The 15651-nt window shown below is 40.3% G+C and overlaps 2 protein-coding genes across 5 annotated transcripts in view; one reads left to right on the plus strand and one right to left on the minus strand.

Moving 5' to 3' along the window:
- LOC127047924 (cardiomyopathy-associated protein 5-like) overlaps positions 1-15651 on the minus strand; it is a 478816-nt gene that overhangs the window by 120217 nt on the left and 342948 nt on the right. The window lies entirely within an intron of this gene.
- CDK7 (cyclin dependent kinase 7) overlaps positions 1-15651 on the plus strand; it is a 31854-nt gene that overhangs the window by 14086 nt on the left and 2117 nt on the right. For all 4 annotated transcript variants that reach the window (XM_050947074.1, XM_050947075.1, XM_050947076.1 and 1 more), the window contains 6 exons: positions 1154-1264; positions 2500-2618; positions 6302-6401; positions 7983-8069; positions 9444-9593; positions 15299-15446. In XM_050947074.1, the coding sequence (XP_050803031.1) occupies positions 1154-1264; positions 2500-2618; positions 6302-6401; positions 7983-8069; positions 9444-9593; positions 15299-15446 (715 nt within the window). The remainder of the gene's footprint in view (positions 1-1153; positions 1265-2499; positions 2619-6301; positions 6402-7982; positions 8070-9443; positions 9594-15298; positions 15447-15651) is intronic.

A 15651-nucleotide genomic window follows, 5' to 3' on the forward strand; every position in this document is an offset into this window, starting at 1 on the left:
GAATACAAGATCAAAACAAAGTTAATAGATTACTAAACAAAATGAGGTTTTTTTGCTGATAGCAATATTTACCCTCTCCTTAATGATGATGTGCTGCAAATACTCATAAGAATTCAAGTTGAGACTTGTAAAATATCAACTATTAGTGTTGATCTATGTATTTTCCTAATGTTAACTTTGCTTATCTATATAATTCAAAACTAAGTAAAATCTATTTTTATGACCCAGGATGCCATGACAAACTAGGACAAGGCAAAACAAAGCATTTATTTGTATTTTGGTAGCATCCAGAAGACCCAGCTGGGATCAGGATCTGTAGTGATTAGCATTGTACAACATATAGAAAACTTAATGCAATCTAATAACCATTTCAGATATTTTACAAATTTCAACTTGAATTTTTAAGCGTGTTGGGAAATGGAAGCTATTTGTAGGAGTGCAAAGCATTATTAATAGAAAACCAGTGGAGGGAGCAGTGTTTGAGGCAGAGAGGATGTTTAAAAAATAGGATGGAGCAAGTTCATGAAAGATCTATACAAAAAAAGAGGAGGCCATTTTTACTTGGATTCTGAAACAAGTGGATTTGCTAAAATGGTAGTGAATAGGTCATACCTCCCTGTGTATTCAGAGGGCTGTTGTGTTCTTCCAGAGCTAGAGTCTTGGAGCTATATTGAAGGAAGGTAAAATAGTTCAGGCAGAGAACACAAAAGTATAAATGAGGATTTCTGTGAAGGACTTGCCACAATAGCATATGTGGTATATTTTGTTGAAGTGGTAGAGTTATGGTTAAGCATATTCCTCTTGCCTAAGAGAGGCACTGTAGCTCTTGAAATAATTAGCTGGAAGAAGTTGAGATTTCAGATCAAGCTTATGTAGTCATGCAGCTAGAAAACATGGAGTCAATATAAACTTAACACAAATATGGTATCTGGAATAGCTGTGGTCTCCATTTCAATTTCTATTCTCTTGTGTAAATAGCTATAATTTTTTCTGAAGAAACTTAAGAAGTTCCACCACTCTTTACACAAGCCAGTGGCATAGAATCTTATTAGCAATTGCACCATGTAACATTCAACTTTGCTTAAAGGAAAATAGTAACATTAATCAAAGAGAATTGTAATAAGATAATTAAACATAACATGCTTTTTTCCAGGTTATAATCAAGGATAGTAGTCTTGTGCTGACACAATCTCACATCAAAGCATATATGTTGATGACACTTCAAGGATTGGAATATTTACATCGGCACTGGATTCTGCACAGGGTATGTAAGAATACTCTAAAACGGGATTCGGCAACCTTTCAGAAGTGGTGTGCTGAGTCTTCATTTATTCACTCTAATTTAAGGTTTCGTGTGCCAGTAATAAATGTTAATGTTTTTAGAAGGCCTCTTTCTACAAGTCTTTAATATATAATGAAACTATTGTTGTATGTAAAATGAATAAGGTTTTTAAAATGTTTAGGAAGCTTCATTTAAAATTAAATTAAAATGCAGAGCCCTCTGGACCGGTGGCCAGGACCCAGGCAGTGCGAGTGCCACTGAAAATCGGCTCGCGTGCCGCCTTGGGCATGTGTGCTATAGGTTGCCTACCCCTGCTCTAAAAAGAACAAAGTCCCTTTCAGTAAAGGAATTGCTAAAGGAAACTTTACACCCTGTAACAAGGGTGACACTTTGGTAGAGCTTAGTAGGTCCAAAAATAATCTTACTCTGTAAAGTTCATGTAACATAGGTTTTTTTTTTTAAAGATGGGGGACTGCTGAGGGGAAAGCTTTTTTTTTTTTTTTTTTTTTTTTAGTGGTTTTTATTATGGAGACACAATTCCAATGCCTGCAGCCCAATAGCTGAGCAACCTGACAATACCAATCCACCGTACAGTTAGGAAAGTATTCCTATTTACTTATGAAAGCCTTCCATTTCAAAATTGTGATAGAGTACTGTGGAGTAACATTAATACATGTTATGGTACTTTAAATCTTTTGATTGCAACTCTTATCTTGGCTGTTCTGAACTGGGAAGTACCAACTTAGTGTGGTGAAATAAATGGCTAAATGGAGTTTAATAAAAAGGGCTGGTTTCAAATGTGCAGTGGAAGCTTACTAAATTGCTTATCACTTTCTAGTTAATATATTTAAAAAATCAAGTTAAATAAAACTAGTGTACTGCACTACAGGGAGCAAATGCATCTCTAAAACTTTTGTTGTAACTGTCAGAGTAATGCCACAAAAGTAAACTGCGGCTCTTTGGCAGCAAAGCTATGGTCACCCTTAAATCAGCTTTTTAAAGGTATTTGGAAAATCTGCAGGTCAGGTAGCAGAAGTACAACAGCCAAAGACACACACAGGTGTAATGCAGAATTTATTTTTGCAAAAGGGGCTTTCTATAAAGATAGAAGCTTATCTCCTAGAATAACTTTAATACAGGAGTGCCAGAGGAGCTCGTTATTAGTCATGCTTTTATTAATACTATCAATTTTATTGTCTTTGCCCCTTTCTTGATAGGATCTCAAACCAAACAATCTGTTACTAGATGAAAATGGGGTTCTAAAATTGGCTGACTTTGGCTTGGCAAAATCTTTTGGAAGTCCAAATAGAGTCTATACACACCAGGTAGTAACAAGGTAAGAAATAAAGCACTCTGCTTGGCTGTTGGATAGATGGGTATCTTGTAAAATCAACTCTTTGCACAAGCCGAAGAGCTAACTTTATATGAATGTGGCAATGGGAACCTGAATAACTGCTATAAAAGCTGACCTCAGTGCTTTGCAAGGTTATCTAATTGCTTTTCAGAACTGCCAGTAAAAAGGATTGTTGAACCTGTGTTGGTCCCAGGATATTAGAGAGACAAGATGAGAGAGGTAATATCTTTTATTGGACCAAATTCTCTTGAGAGAAACAAGCTTTCAAGCTTACAATGAGCTCTTCCTTGGGTCACATGCAGATGCATCTGAAGAAGTGGTTTTTTTACTCACGAAAGCTTATGCCCAAATAAATCTGTTAGTCTTTAAGGTGCCACCGGACTCCTTCTTGTTGTTCAGGTCCCATGTATAAGCTTGAAAGCTTGTCTTTCCAGCAGAATTTGGTCCAATAAAAGATATTGCCTCCCCCACAGTCTATGTAAAAAGGATTATGGAGTACGTACAGAAGATCTCGTCCAGGCAACTCTAGGTGTTGCCTTTTCTCCAGAAACACAAGGAAATACGTACACTAGTTTTGTAAGTCTGGTTGTAATTAACTTCTGAAACAACAAGGCTTTGTAGGCTCTTTATCTCTTGTATATTAACCAAATTATTTGCCCTGAATGTAGTATTCCTAACTACTCGCTCATGTGTCTCTTAGGGTAACTAAATGGTCTTAATTTACATCAGATAGATCTATTGGGTTTTTTTGTAACTTTTAATACACACTTCTAAAAACAGAGTGGGGATGCAAGGCATAACTGAACTGCCAGAATATTTTTTTCATTTGTCTACGCTAATATGAATAGTTGGGATTTATCTTAAATGTCTTTTTCTAATGGAAGAAATGAAGCTAGATTTGTTATAGATGTTTGAGTAATGGCATAATTGCCAACATTTGGAACCATCTCACTTCTTCCATCTACTAAGCTGTTCTCGAATACTAGTGTATTCAACACTGCAAGTGGAATCTAATTAAGGATACGTCTACACTACAGGATTATTCTGATATTACATAAACCGGTTTTGTAAAACAGATTGTATAAAGTCGAGTGCACGCAGCCACACAAAGCACAGTAATTCAGCTGTGTGCATCCATGTATCGAGGCTAGTGTCGATTTCTGGAGCGTTGCACTGTCGGTAGCTATCCCGTAACTATCCCATAGTTCCCACAGTCTCCGCCACCCATTGGAATTCTGGGTTGAGATCCCAACGCATGCTGGTGCAAAAACAGTGTTGCGGGTGATTCTGGGTAAATGTCGTCACTCATTCCTTCCTCCGTGAAAGCAACGGCAGACAATCATTTTGTGCCTTTTTTCCCTGGATTGCCCTGGCAGATACCATAGCATGGCAACCCTGGAGCCCGTTTTGCCTTTTGTCACTGTCTCCATATGTGTACTGGATGCTGCTGACAGAGGCGGTACTGTGGCGCTACACAGCAGCATTCATTTGCCTTTGCAAGGTAGCAGAGACAGTTACCATCCCAATTGTACTGTCTGCCATGCCATTGTAAATTGGCGATGAGATGACAGTTATCAATTGTTCTGTACCGTCTGCTGCTGTCATGGGTACTCCTGGCTGACCTTCGCTGAGGTCGGCCGGGGGCGCAAAGACAAAAATGGGAATGACTCCCCAGGTCATTCCCTCCTTTATGTTGTATCTAAAAATAGTCAGTCCTGCCTAGAATATGGGGCAAGTGTACTAGAGAACCAGTGTACCAGAGAGCACAGCCTCTCTGTGTCAGATCCTGCAGAAATGATGAGCTGCATGCCATTCTAGGGGGTGCCCCTGCAACAACCCCACCCGTTGCTTCCCTCCTCCCCCAACCCTCCTGGGCTACCATTGCAGTGTCCCCCCATTTGTGTGATGAAGTAATAAAGAATGCAGGAATAAGAAACACTGACATTTTAGTGAGATAAAATGAGGGGGAGGCAGCCTCCAGCTGCTGTAATGATCCAGGCAGGACATTAAACGGTGGGGGGGAGAGGAGCCCAGCATCCCGCTGCTATGATATTCTAAGCAATACAGAATCTTTTCTTTAGACGTGAAAGCAGGGAGGGGGGCTGTTGGAGCTCAGCCCCCAGTTGCTATGATCAAGACGGTTACCAGCCGTTCTGTACCATCCGCTGGGAATGACCGGGAGTCATTCCTATTTTTACCCAGGTGCCCCCAGCCGACCTCACCTGAGGCCAGCCAGGAGCACTCACGGGATGCTGACGAGGACGGCTATCAGTCATTCTGCACTGTACTGTCTGCCACCGGGGAGGGGAGAGGATGCTGCTGTTCACTGCCGCAGCACCGCGTCTACCAGCAGCATGCAGTAGACATACGGTGACATTGAAAAAAGTCAAACGATTTTTTTTCCCTTTTCTTTCACGGGGGTAGGGTGGGAGAGTAAATTGACAACACATACCCTGAACCACCCCGTACAGTGTGTTTGACCCTAGAGGCATTGGGAGCTCAGCCAAAAATGCAAATGCTTTTCGGAGACTGTGGGATAGCTGGAGTCCTCAGTACCCCCTCCCTCCCTCCCTCCATGAGCATCCATTTGATTCTTTGGCTTTCCGTTACACTTATCACACAGCACTGTGGTGTGGCCTCTATCTATCATAGCCTGGAGATTTTTTTCAAATGTTTTGGCATTTCGTCTTCTGTAACGGAGCTCTGATAGAACAGATTTGTCTCCCCGTACAGCGATCAGATCCAGTATCTCCCGTACGGTCCATGCTGGAGCTCCTTTTGGATTTGGGACTGCATTGCCACCCGTGCTGATCAGAGCTCCACACTGGGCAAACAGGAAATGAAATTCTAAAGTTCACAGGGCTTTTCCTGTCTACCTGGCCAGTGCGTCCGAGTTCAGATTGCTTTCCAGAGTGGTCACAATGGTGCACTGTGGGATACCGCCCGGAGGCCAATACCGTCAATTTGCGGCCACACTAACCCTGATCCGACATGGCAATACCGATTTTAGCGCTACTCCTCTCGGGGAGGAGTACAGAAACCAGTTTAAAGAGCCCTTTATATTGATACAAAGGGCCTCATTGTGTGGACAGGTGCAGGGTTAAATTGGTTTAACACTGCTAAATTTGGTTTAAACGCGTAGAATAGACCAGGCCTAAGGTGTTACCTTCATGTGTAAGGTAAACTGAATTGTTTTAAGCAGTGATACTAGCTGCTTTGCATTAATAGTAACTGCTAGGATTCATTCTACACAAGAATCCAGCTCTTAATAATCAGTGGCTGTCACTGTCACTTTTGAGGTGTCTGGATATTGGTAGGAGTTTTGATGCCTACTTGTTTTGTTTCCTGACAAATAACCGTGATTGTTTTTACATTTATTCAGACTACCAGTTATATCTTCTGTCTTTCAAGTTTGCAGTCCAGTCGTTTGCTTAGTGCAAATATGCTCTGCAATTGCGCTTTGTGCAACATCAGGATGTTGAACCACATCCTTAAAGGGAAAAAAGCTCTCCCCAAGATGTAGATCTTTTCCGACATTAAACTGATAACTATCCAGGGAATGAGCAATAAACATTCTGTAACACTTCTGCTCAGTTAAATACATTATTTGCATGCTGTGTTATACAAATTATCCTTGCCTGAAAGTGTTCCTGCTTGCTTTTCAGATGGTATCGAGCACCTGAGCTACTGTTTGGTGCTAGAATGTATGGTGTAGGTGTAGATATGTGGGCTGTTGGCTGTATCTTAGCAGAACTGCTTCTTAGGGTAAGCCTCAAACACAAATATTTGTGTTATCTATAATATAATATAACATAACTCTTATATATAGGTTCTTATGTACTTCTATCTTTTGTGTTTTAACCTTTGACAGTATGAGGTTATAAATATCTATTTTAATCAGTCAACAGAAATCTGACATCTCATCTCACATCACTTTATTAGCAAAGTCATGAATTGCTGTATATCACTAGTGACTCATTCCATATGCACTGAAGTATAGTGTCTAAGAATGTTATAAGTATGTACTAACTTTCCATGTGTTGTCCTTCCCCTGCTAACCATGGACTGGTAGAACAAAGTTTAATGTCAACATCTGTCTAACTGTTAATATGATGGTTCTCAGACTGAGTATGGATCATAGCTCTTGCTTTTTTTTTTTTTTTTTTTTTTTTTTGCGCTAGTGACTAACTCCTTTAAGTGGACCCCTTAAAATAGAGTTCATTAGGGAAAAAGGTAGAGGAGGAGAGTAAAATTCTTTCCACTTCTGTTCAAAAAGCTAAACTCTCTCTAAAGTAGGACAAGCTTGAGAGAAACGATGTTATTTAAGAGGGTTAATGATGGAAAGGGTAGAGTCCTATTGGACAATCTAATCCAATCCTGCAATGCAGGATACTGCACTACAGCACGCTTCCTGTTACTTGGTCTAGTTTTAGACAATTTTAAGAGACTTTTATCCAAAATGTCTCTTAAACAGATAACATTGAGAGGAAAATATAAACTAAATTTCACAAAAACATTGGGTGTACCCTTTGCCTTGATTTTTTTTATGAATATTAGTTACACTGGATTTTCAGTTTTGATTTCAGTTACCATCACTGTTAATATTATCTAATTCTTCATGCTTAACACATTAATAGTCACCTTATTCTTAACTTCTCTCCCAGAACTCTATCTTCTACCTTCATGTATTGTAAATACATGGCAGACTGAATTAGGCCAATTTCCTCCTGCTCCTCCTTCTCCTTCTAGTGTAGTTTAAACTTGACAAGCACTGGTTAGGCAATTTCTAACCCAGTGAATCCGTACCCCATTATTTTTGCTTAGGTGGAGATCATTTAATTCCTAGTATTGTCATCACCTAATTCATTCTGAAGTTCTAAATACAAAACCTAGATGGTTTCCAATATCAGTCTTCCTCTTTCTTCACTAGTTGTGGGCATTGGAACGATCAGAGTTATTGAGGAAAAATTTAAAACATGCAACTGTACAGATTTAGGTTACTTTACATGGTATGTTTAAAATTTCTAGTAGTTTAGAAAGAGGCATAGCTTTGTATTATCTCACTTAGCTAATGGTTGTTTAGCTTCATAATGGAAAATCTAGTGATGAGGTTAATGATGTCGTGCCTAAATGCAAATGGCATTTGAAACCTATTTAGACATTATGGTGAAGCCCCACGCATTCCAGCAGTGCCCATCTACAGATAGTTGGTATCCAAAGCCATGTTACTATAACTGTAGAATGCTTTTCACAAAGAGAAAAATCAAGGTTGTTCCCCAGGAGTCCAAGCTCAGATGTTGATTAAACCTTTAAGTCAGAATGACTGTTGCATTTGCCTTCTTACAGGTTCCTTTTTTGCCAGGAGACTCTGATCTTGATCAGCTGACAAAAATATTTGAAACGCTAGGGACTCCAACAGAAGAACAGTGGCCTGTAAGTCCTTTTAGTTAACAAACCTATCTCAATATTCTCTTTTTTTTTTTTATTAGTCAACTGTTTGAATTAAATTTAAAGTTGTCCCAAAATATTTGGAAATTACTTCAAAAAGACTGTTAGCTGAATTTACAAAAAGTGCCGAGGACAGATAATCAGGGTTTCCAAAACTGTTACTTGAATCGGATACCACGTGCTATTATATTAGCAGGTAACTTAAGAGTGAAAACAGAACTTCCCATGATAGACTTTCATCATGGGACACAGAGAAGAGTGATAATTTAAGGCTTTTTCGTTTCATCTTGTTTGATATAGCCACGTAGTTTGTAGGCATTTGTAAATGCCTTCTGATTCAGAACAGTTGTATGCTGTCATACTATAATTCAAAAGGAAGTGTTTAAAGAATCTTGCAATATTTTATCATATTCTTGGTGCTTAATGAAAACTTTAACCTTGAAGAAATTCTTGTTTATAGGATACTTGGCCAAAAGAGAGGATATATTCTGAAATTAATTCACAAATCTTATAACTCTTCAAAATTAAGAACCTTAATTCCCTCACTTTTATAGACTATACAAGAGAGATGTAATTCATTCATCATGTTTACTGCCACTTCAAGCACACCACAGCATTTTAGTTAAAACTTATTGCAGTATAATGTTGCTAGAAATATTTAGCATCATTTGGCTATTTTAAGTCTATCAATATAACTTTGTATGATATTGGGGGAAGAAGAGAGGTGACTTATAAACTTGATGAAAGCAACAGTAAAATGTGCATTATTGCAACTTGAACAGGTGTTAATCTGTTGGGCTCAATTTTTTTTTCAAAAGTTCTTCAGTTTTCTGCTGCAGAAGCAGTTGCAGAGTATTACTTATGCAGAACATAGTCTCTCACATTGTTGATGCAAATGGCTTCCATGTTAGAGGGGCCAATTTAAATGGCTTTTGTCTGAAAATCTTGTGTGTTCTTTTACTGCAAATCACTCTTAGGATTACAATAATGAGAGACTAGAGGGGAATTTTTTTTCCCAATTTTGTTAGTGCATTTGACCCTCTTAGGAATAGTCATTTTTGTTGTTTCCATTCTATAGCCATTTACTTTCCCGCTTTGTGGAGGTCTTTACACTGCATAGTAGGAAAACATGCTTTAGAAAGGGGACTGTGATTCTAAAACCACAACATTATTACATTAGTTTTAGGTAACCCATTTATCAGTTTTTATTCAACTGACTCAATTTCAGATTGACAGCATGCTTTAAAAGTTGACTGTTACTTCTGATCCATAAGCTGCACCGTGGCAATTCCTTCAGCTGGGGTCTAAGCTTTTCTTTATTTGTTGTTTTTAAAATCTGATTCCGGTTTTTTTTCATAGGGCATGTCTAGTCTTCCAGATTATGTAACATTTAAGAGTTTTCCTGGAATGCCACTTCAGCATATCTTCAGTGCAGCTGGTGATGACTTGCTAGATCTTCTCCAAGGTCTATTCATATTTAATCCTTGTACTAGGGTCACAGCTACACAGGTATGGTAGAATGTTTGTATTGTATGTTATAGGTTGTGTACATTCTAACACCTCTTGTTAACATCAGTTCAATATCTCTTGGATACAAGGAGTGAGAGTTGAGGTTTGAGATCAAATAAATAAGATGACAGTTTTATTATAGCACATAGGAGCCCCTGGAATGGACCAGAACCCCATCTTGCTCTGAGCATAGAACTACTGTAAAATCTTCTCATGCTGTGGAAGAGACTTTCAAAGGCATAAATGACAGTTAGAAGTTTGATGTCTGTCTGCCACTTGTCTTTGAAAATCTCCCCCTACAGATCTAGGTTGAAGTTATGAAGATGAAAGATTTGTGACTCCTAGGCTTTTTTGACACTTTAATTACATCCTACCTTTGCAACAGTATTTGCATTACCACTACCATATCTCTAGGAATCCTAGTAATTGGCCAGGACCCTATTGTGGTGGGCACTACGCAGAAACATAAACATGGCTCCTGCCCCAAATGCACAGTCTAAGTATAAGACGAGATGATAGATGAGGGAGTACAAGGAAACAATGAGACAGTATGGGTCTACTTGGTACTCTATGGTATCAATATACTGTTCAGCTACCTGGTGAGCTTTGAGCTTTACATCTCTTCATACAGCACCTTCCATCCTTTATTTTATAAATGTTGAAATCATAAATTCAGATTAAAATTCAATTTTTCTCATTTCTGTTGAAACTCTTGACCCTCCTTGGTTTTACAGTGGGAGCCTATCCCAGAATTTTCATCTCAAATCTGTTGCTGAAAGTCTATCTGTGACAACTTTTCTTTGTCATTTTATGGGGAATGGATCCATATATTCAGTACTGATGGGTTCTTCAGTCTCTGTGCTATATGAGGCAGAGTCGGATGTTTTGTTTGGCTGGGCTGATTCTCCAGGTAACTGCTTTCACTGGGAAGTAGCAACTCAAAGATTTGGGGCTTGTGGTGGATAAACAGATGAATATAAGCTCCCAGTGTGACACCATGGCCAAAAGAGCTAATGTGATTCTGAGATACATAAATGGGAATGAGAAGTAGAAGTAGAGAGGTTATTTTACTTCTGTATTTGGCACTGGTGTGACCTTTGCTGGAATACTGTGTACAGTTATGGTTCCCACAATTTGAGAAAGATGTTGATGAATTGGAGAGAGTTTAGAGACGAGATTAGAAAACATTAATTGTAGCACAGGTTCTCAGCCTTTTTCTTTCTGAAGCCCTTGCTTCCCCCCAACATTCTATAAAAACTCCAGAACCCACCTTTGTCACAATAATGGGTTTATATGCAGAAAACCCATAAAAGCCAGGGTTAGCAACAGGGCAATTGCCTGGGATCTCATGCCACAGGAGCCACCACAAAGCTACATTGGTGAGGCTTCAGCTTCAGCCTCAGGTGGGAGGGCTTAAGGCCTGGGCTTCAACCCCATGCGGCAGGGGCTTCAGCTTTCTGCCCTGGGCCCTAGTGAGTTTACTGTTGGCCCTGCTTGGTGGCCCCCCTGAAACCTGTTTGCAGCCCCTCTCGGGGGCTTGGACCCCTGGTTGAGAACTACTGCCTTATAGTAATAGACTCAAGGAGCTCAATCTATTTATCTTAACAAAGAGAAGGTAAGAGGTGACTTGATTAGGTATAAGTAGCTATATGGTGAAAAAATATTTAATAATGGGCTAATGAATCTAGAAGAGAAAGGTGGAACACCATCCAGTGGCTGGAAGTTGAAGCTAGACAAATTCAGACTGGACATTTTTGAGAGAGAGTAATTAACCATTGGAACACAACAGTTTACCAAGGGTTGTGGTGGATTGTCCATTACTGACAATTATCAAATCAAGATTGGATGCTTTCCTAAAAGATGTGCTCTAGGAATTATTTGGGGCAAGTTCTATGGCCTGTGCTATTCAGGAGGCCAGACTAGATGATCACAATGGTCCCTTCTGGCCCTGAAGTGTAAAAAGAGCCCCTCCAGAATTTTCTCTGCCTCCAAAGATGCAGCAGGCTAAGAGTGAAGGCCTTTGTAGGCTGTCCAAAACCTGATTTTCCCCCCCCCCCCCCCGCCCCCCAGCTTCTTTTTTTCTGAGTGTGTCTACACTTTTAGTGTGTGGAGTTACTAAAAATGGATTCCAAAGGGCTCTAAAACTGATCCTTGCAATCCCTTCCTGGCCACCCTGTTTAAGATGAGATGATAAACCTAGTGAAGACAGAGTATGTGACTTAAAAGTCCATGCCCTGATCCTCCCCCCCCACCCCCAAAATATTCACTGACAGAAGGGTGACATCAGTTCTCTGAAGAGACTGTGAGGAATTCTCAGCAGCACGTAGAATACAATTGACAATGGTCAGGGTGTTTTTGCCAGAGCAGTACTTCATTCTACTGAGTCCATGCTCTCTGACATTCCAAAAAAGGTGAAAAGGGCCAAGGAGTTGGGATCATATTTAAAGAATTTCCCTAACATCTGCTCTACTTTGACACCTCACTTGATGCTTTCAAGTCCTGCACCAGATAGAGGACTCTTGCATAGTGTCAGGAAGGCTTCTGTGAGTATGGAAGGTGGATATTTCCTCAAGACAGGTTTTTGGTAGCAAAGCTGTACTTGAGGGCAAAGCGTTTGGGGGTGGAGCAATATAAAAAGGGAGATCTAAAGCACAGTACAAATTTTAAACCATTTTAGGCATCCCTTTTGAGGTTATGGAGCTTCATATAGATAATGGGAGGAGATATGACAGATTTTCTAAGAGCATATGGGAGAATACCAGTCCTATTAAATGCAAAGGTGACTCATTCTCCAGGAATGTCTCTAAGAGCAATCAGTGACATTCTTCCTCCGTGAGGATGGGGGTGGAAGCCTGGTTGTTTGAGGTTTTTTGTTTTTGTTCCCACCTGGTTTGCTGCCACCTCCATGGACAAATGATTGACACATCTTTTCCAAACGTTATGCCATGGATTTCCAAAAAACCCTCTCCTCCCCTGGCTACCCAGCCCATCCAAGAGGAAGGCTATGCTCAGGCAAATAGACAGCCTTCTCCATATCAGGGTGATTGAGCCTGTCCTAGACCAGGATCAGTATTGGGGCTTATAGTCCATACTGTTCCCAATTTGTGAGGCAATCATGGAGGACAGGGCTGTCTTGGATTTAAAGAATGAACAAGGTGATCCACTTTCACAAGTTCAAAATGGACTCTGCTCCTGTCTGTCATGGTAGCTACCACAACAGGGATTTCCTAATCTTTGTCAACCTCATGGAACCATATCTTCATGTTTCCATCCTTACACAGATGGTACCTGAAGTTTGCACATGCTGTACAACACCCATTTTTGGCACTGCCACTGCCCCCAGAGTAGTCACAGATACTGGAGGCATCTCTGAACAGTATCTGTATCATTTTCTCAATGGCATTCTGATAAAGAGCCTCCTTCCTACAGAAGTCTCTCAAGTACGCCCAAATGACCAGTGCATACGCTGCAGAAATATGAATTTATAATCAATGTGGAGAAAAGCCAGCTTGTCCCTACCCAGACAATGGAACACCTGGGATTTTGGCTGAACGCAACACTTCACAGGACCTTCCTCCTCAAAAATGGGCAAGTACAGATTTTGGAGAAAACCATAAAAGATCCTTCACAGTCAACACTACACTATGAAGATGTCTAGGCATGTTCATTTCATGCATATACCTACAGTCATGGGCAAAATTTCATCTCTGGTGCCTGCAGTACTGCCTACTCAGTTTCCCTGCTCACATTCACAATTTCAGCTCACTGGAAGACTTCTCTCCACAGTGAAAGGACCCTCAAGTGGCAATTACAACAAGATTCATAGACTGTATTCTGCTTGACAGAATCACAGAGATGCAATAATGATGGATACCAGCTTGGAAGGGTATGGAGCTGACTGTTGCATGCCAGAGGGAACACTGCTGCAAAGAACAAAGGTGTCCCATCACCTGATCACTGCAATTTCCCTTACCGCTCAAGGAAAATTACATTTTTGGGTCTAGGACAGGAGATGAGTTTAACTGCCTTAGGTAGACTTTTCAACAACACTTTTGTAGCATTATCTGCCTCTATATCAGATATTTGCTTTAGTATGCATTCGGTTTCTAGTAAAATAGAATGCTATACTATAGCCTACTTACGAAGTCCTTTTTCATATGCTGATATTCAAGGATCAAGTTGCAAAATATGAATTAAAATACTGTAGCAGGAGGACCATTTATAACTAAGGCTATGATTTAAACATGGGTATTTTTAGTAAGTCGTGGACAGGTCACAGGGAAAAAACAAAATCATGGCCAGTGACTTGTCTATGACTTATACACCTCTACCCTGATATAACGCTGTCCTCAAGAGCCAAAAAATCGTACCGTGTTATAGGTGAAACAGCATTATGTTGAACTTGCTTTGATCTGCCAGAGTGCGCAGCCCTGTCACCACCCCAGAGCACTTCTTTACTGTGTTGTATTCTAATTCATGTTCTATCGGGTCACATTATATCTGGGTAGAAATGTACCATAAATACTCTCTAATTGACTCTTGCCAGGACCCACACAGTTGCAGCTGCTCCTGGCATCCCCAGGACTGCTGCTCAGGTGGTCCTGGGGCTGCCAGAGCAGTGATCGGTGTGGCTGGCCCCAGGACTGTGGCAACTTGAGCAGTGGCTGGTGTGGCTGGGTGCAGAGCCGCTCGAGCAGCGGCTGGTGGGGCTGTCCCTAGAGCGGCCTGAGCAGCTGATCCCAGGGCCAGCTGCTTGTGGCAGCCTTGGGGTCAGCCACACTGGCTACTGCAGAAGTCAAAGGTCACAGGAAGTCACGGAATCCACGACCTCCGTGACAGACAGAGCCCTATTTATACACACTTTAAAAATTGCAAGTTTTTTGCTTTAATCTGGGTTCTTCCCAATGTGGCTTGACTTAGCAGAGACTGAACACTGTAATTAGAATAAGCAAAAGCATTTCCTGGCAATTCCAGCTGCTTGTTTGCTTTATTTTATTTATTTCCTGAACTGTGGTTTATAGAAGCTGTGGAACTGAAATCTGCTTTAAAGTGAAGGGGTGAGGAGGATATAATTTAACTTACATAAAATAAGTGTCAATTTTACATATCTGCTTCCTATGTGTTCAGGTCCTCTGTGTACTCAGTAACAAGCCTGCCTTTCTTTTGGCATTGCAGAATCCAGAGCAATTAGAGCAGAGAAGAACAGAACCCAACTTACTTTGTAAATCAACTTAAGGATGGTGTTCCAGAAATCTGGCTTCAATTCCTGGCTCTGCCAGAGGTGTCACTGATTACCTTGGAAAAGTCAATCTCTGCCCCTTTCCTTTTCTGTCTTGTCTACAGTATTTAGACTGTAAGCTCTTCAGAGCTGTACCTGTCTTAGTGTACAAGTACAGCATCTGCCACAGTGGGGCCAGGATCTTGGTTGGGGACTCTAGGCACCTACTGTAATACAGATGATGATTAGATAAATTATCTCAACTTGTAAATTGAGCAAACTGTATGGAAGTCACTGAGAGAATCTGGAATCTTGGGTTTTGTAGCTACTCTTGAGTACAACTCCAGTCTTAGAACTGCAATCTTAGAACCTCTAGAATTGTCAGAAGTTATAAGTAAGGAGTTTAAGAAAAAGAGAGAATATAGCTTCAGATCAATTTTGTGCACACTATTAACTTGACCAGCTTTCTCCCCTTCTTATCTTTAAGGCATTGAAACAGAAGTATTTTAGTAATCGACCAGGACCAACACCAGGAAGTCAATTGCCAAGACCAAACTGTCCTGCAGAAGCCTTAAAAGAACAACAAAATTCACTTTTAAATTTAAAAAGAAAGAGAACAGAAGGAATAGATCAAGGTAATTTTTCTTCTAAATCTTTGCATTTTTATATTTTTAATTTTAAACTGAAGATGCATGGTAAGTGTATGATACTGTCCGAGTGTTTAAGGAAATATGACCTATATGTAGTCCTCTATCTTACCAAATGAAATATTGCTCTCTAAATTAGCCAAATCTGAGCCCATAACACCAACCTAAGCCCCTTGGTGACTTGTAGTAATCT

The sequence above is a fragment of the Gopherus flavomarginatus genome, chromosome 3, assembly GCF_025201925.1.
Source record: "Gopherus flavomarginatus isolate rGopFla2 chromosome 3, rGopFla2.mat.asm, whole genome shotgun sequence".
NCBI lineage: Eukaryota > Metazoa > Chordata > Testudines > Testudinidae > Gopherus > Gopherus flavomarginatus.